Source organism: Saccostrea cucullata, unplaced genomic scaffold (genome assembly GCF_032062105.1).
Source record: "Saccostrea cucullata isolate Sc308-1 unplaced genomic scaffold, CSIRO_AGI_Scuc_v1 ctg18820, whole genome shotgun sequence".
NCBI classification, from domain to species: Eukaryota; Metazoa; Mollusca; class Bivalvia; order Ostreida; family Ostreidae; genus Saccostrea; species Saccostrea cuccullata.
In genome coordinates this window covers 3,949-8,454 of record NW_026940124.1, presented here as the reverse complement: position 1 = coordinate 8,454, position 4,506 = coordinate 3,949, and the positions used below count along the sequence as shown (strand labels likewise).

The following is a 4,506-nucleotide window of genomic DNA, read 5'->3' as shown; positions in this document are numbered from 1 at the left end:
GTCAGGCTTTTATTAATTATACAATTACATGAGTTTTATTAATAATTTTGTATAAAGTTATTTAAACGTTGTATATCACAACCTCGAAAGTCAGATAATTGATCTGGGCTAAAATTGTCAAAATACGTAAAATCGTATGTAGATGTTAAATGTCATAGTACTTACCTCTGTTACCTTTAGGTAAAAAAATGCCTTTCTGTGTCTACAATGTCTCTTACTTTACAAACATCAGAATCGGTAACTTCTATACATGCTTTTTTGAGTTGTAAGGAAATTGAGAATAAGGGGATGGGGTATATAAAGAGGTGAGCTAAACCAACAAAGGGTAGACCCTAATTTTCATTGCCTATCTAATGTTTATCTTACAACAAATGTGCTCCTCTCACCCGGTTCTGATGCTATGTTTAAAAACAATTTTAATTTTACAGAACGGAGTGACATTTCATGAGAAATTTACGTCACAGACAGCACGTACCGGTATTTTGGTTCAGAGGTTGACTTACATGATGAAATTTTGTACCTAGACGCCTGGCATGGACAACCCGCAGTCCCCTTACCTGTCTCTGTTTAGAAGCGCGCTTCTAATGTTTATTTCCAACATGCATCACCTCTATTGAAAATCCATAGTTTTAAACTCACATAATGGAATTATATCGCTGTACCGTTTTATGCTATTTAACGTTGTACACCAATATCATAACGAATGTCACTTTGTCATTATCTGAAGATAATAAGTTTGATTTGTTCCGATATGACACAATAACTAGTGCTTATCTTTTCAAAAATTAGGTCAAATGAGTTCACAAGAAATAGATAGGAAACAAGTTAACAATGGCAGCGTTGAAGAGGTGTTTTTTCTTCGCTTTATTCTTTCACGTCACATATGGACAGGTTCCAATCCCAAACCACAAGCTTGGATACGTGTATGGAGACGTCAAGGGTTTGACTCCGATCAATGTAGATGCTTTTATGGGACCCGTGTGTCCTGATAGTCAGATGGCGTTCCCTACTCTTAAACAGCTGGCTGAGCATTATGGACCGGAAGTGTTAACACTCCGGATGCACATGTTCCCCCTTCCGTACCACAGGAATTCGTTTCTTGTCGCAATGGTGAGATAATTTCGGTTTTTTGTCCATATTCATGTTACTTTTTGTATCGGCAAAAATGAAATCTAATATTTCTTTCCCTTTAAATAAAAGATTGAAGTTGAAAGATTGATTGTATGTTGTTTAACGTCCATCTCGAGAATTTTTCACTCATATGGAGACGCCACCACTTGCCGGTGAAAAAAAAAATTTGAACTCTACTCTGCACTCGGGATCATTTAGCAAGGATGGATCTTTTTCATTCCAGCACGCAATGCCACATGGGACCTCGGTTCATACGGTCTCATCCGAAGGACAGGTCTCCACGTCCCACAGTGGGATTCGAACCGTAAGGATCAACTCCTTACTGCGCGACTCTAGAGCAGACACTCTTACCACTGCGCTACGCGGCCGACAAAATTTGAAAGGTTCCCATCAATCATGACCAATGTTTTTTGAATATCAGCTGAAATTTACCCCATTCAGCAGGTGTTCATTTTGGCTTTTCCACAATCTAATAATATAATTAAAGCAGTTGCACAAGGTCGTCTCTTATTTTACATGAACAAATATCTAAATCCGAAGACATGGAACATAACACAAGTGCTTTTAATACATTATTGGATTATTTTTTAATAATGATTCCTGTGCTGAATACCAGCACAATTAAGGCTTTACGTTACAAGTTTTCATGTATCAAATTTAAGCTTTTTTTTCTGGAATTAGGGTGCCCAGATAATCAATCAACTATCTGACTCACCACAAACCGTTTTTAACTGGACGGCCAGTGTATATAACAGATTAGACAGCTTATCTAACAACGCCACCAAGTCTATGTCAGAAACCATGGTCATCAGGTAGTAGTCATAATTGAATGTCATGTACACATTTCTGCAAAAAAAATTAATAATAATAATAACTAGGATGTCAAACACTTTGAACTCGGAATTTCATGAATATTTTAAACATTTTGATACATAGAGGTTACTAATGAGGTTCATTTATAAGGATAAAGCTGTTATAAATGGAATTTTTCTACAGATCCGTGAAATTATTTGCTTTTGTGTAAATTTAACAACCACTCCAAAAAGCACTCTTGACCATACATATTATTTTTCCAAACAAAATATTTAAGCAGGGTTATATATCAATCAATTTAGGTAATTTCTATTTCACTAAAATTGCAACAGTGGAATTTTAATATGTATTAAAACGATAAAATATAACTACATGTATTACTACAACAAATATTAAGGTATAACGAATAAATGAAGAGATGTTCATTATTTATTGTCGATTAGCGAGAACATTTGCGTTTTATTAAATTTTCTTCATGTAGTATGTTAAGTGATATAGCGACCGGGATAGGAATGCAGAAAGCGACATTTATCGGAAAGATGGCGGACCCTAACATTGATGAAGACACAAGAGTGGAATGGAAATACACATGCACTCGTAAGCATAAGATATTATAAACAAAATTTATTAGTAAGCTAAGTCTGTAAAGCTTTATTTATGCATATAAAGTTCATTTTAAAATTATAAAGCATTATTTTCGAAGTAAAATGTTTTATTTAAAATAGTTTGATTTTCATTTGCATCTCATTATAGGTGGAATATCCGGAACCCCAATGTTTACGATCAATGACGTAATAGTGCAGGCTGATGCATCTTGGGGTCTAGAGGAGTGGAAGAAAGTCATAGATCCACTCCTGAAAAGGGTATTTTTTTTTAAATTCAAACACAATATCCTTCTTAAAGCCACTTAATAAGGCATATCCGAAAATGAACAAATTATCAATAATGAGATATGACCAAATATTCTACAGTGGAAAAATACATTTTATCAAATATGAAAATTTATGTAAAGGAATATTCAATTTTATTATTTAAATTGCCGGATATATTTGATCTCAGATATAAAAATTTCCCTTCAGTCCAGCTCTTCTAACCACTCTGCAAGTTCCACTGGTTGTAAGATTGGTACCACCAAGTGCGAGTATCTGCCAGGAAAGATTGAGTGCTGTACCAAAGGTGAAGGGTGTATACCGAACGTAGGCTGTCGTTGTTAAGGCGCTATATAATAAAGGCGTATAACACAAATCTGAGTTACCTTATACAATATTATACAAGCGGACTATATATTGTTTACAAGATGTATTTCACAGATTACAGTTATTAACTTTTTCAAAAGAAATGAGAATCGACAGAATAAAAACCACCTTACGGAAATAGTCATCGAATTTAGAATCCTAAGCTGTTAAATATAAAAAAAAAAATACATGTGAAAATCGGAAAGGACACTAAAATATTATAATTTATTTAAAGAAAATTGCAAATTGAAGAATGACTGGTTTCAATGCTTCGTTACTGCTCGTCAAACTCCTTTCATTCAATTTTGACGTCACAAAAGTTACCATTCAATTCTGACGTCATAAAATTTACGAAGCCTCCTGTCCAAGATTGACACCAAAAAAAATCGGAGAAACAACCTTGTCAACATAATTTATACTTAGGCAGGACCTGTGGCGTATCTGTAGACTGCCTTTATCCAGAGAGGTAGCACACCTTGTATAACGTTCACCTGGAAAGAGTTTGATAATTCTCATGCAGTTTATCTACGTCGATTTTTAGGTCACCTGAGTAACTCAGGTGACCTATTGCTATCCGTTTTCGTCCGTCGTGTGTCGTGTGTTAACATTTGAACATTTTCAGCTTCTTCTCTGAAACCACTGAACCAATTTCAACCAAATTTGGTATACAGCATCTATGGGTGAAGGGGAACAAAAATTGTGAATTTCATGGTCCCCGCCCCCCTTGGGCCTGAGGGGTGGGGCCAAAACCACTAAAATTAATGAAATCTTTAAAAATCTTCTTCTTTACTCCTGGACATCAAGCAGGCAAACTATTGGCATGAATGTAATGAGCATTGAGTCCTCTACCAAAATTGTGAAATTCATAGCCCCAGGGTCAGGGGTTCTAGTGCTAGGGCGGGGCTGTATAGATTATATAGTGAAAATGCATTATTTCTTTGAAAATCTTCTTCTCTGCTCCTGGTTATTAAATACACTAACTAAGAACATAGTTATGATGAGCAAGAGTGCCTCTTCCAGATTTGTGAATTTCATGGCCCCAGGGTTAGGGGTTCTGGTGTTAGGGCGGGGCTCTATAGATTATATAGTGAAAATGCATTATTTCTTTGAACATCTTCTTCTCTGCTCCTGGGTATTTAATAAACAAATTAAGCACATAGTTATGATGAGCAAGAGTGCCTCTTCCAGATTTGTGAATTTTATGGCCCCAGGGTCAGGGGTTCTGGTGTTAGGGCGGGGCTCCATAGCCTGAAAATAAATTAATGCTTTGAAATCTGCTCTTTGGTATTAATGAACCATTTTATGATAAAATTTGCAAAATTTTGAA

General features: G+C 35.6%; 1 protein-coding gene across 1 annotated transcript; it reads left to right on the top strand.

Moving 5' to 3' along the window:
- Nucleotides 1-793: 793 nt before the first annotated feature.
- On the top strand, nucleotides 794-3,186 carry LOC134254848 (uncharacterized). The gene is made up of 5 exons (XM_062737389.1): nucleotides 794-1,110; nucleotides 1,813-1,943; nucleotides 2,426-2,541; nucleotides 2,698-2,807; nucleotides 3,024-3,186. The coding sequence occupies exons 1-5, from the start codon at nucleotides 832-834 to the stop codon at nucleotides 3,156-3,158; spliced, it is 771 nt and encodes a 256-aa protein (XP_062593373.1). The 5' UTR covers nucleotides 794-831; the 3' UTR covers nucleotides 3,159-3,186.
- The last annotated feature ends 1,320 nt before the right edge of the window (nucleotides 3,187-4,506 follow it).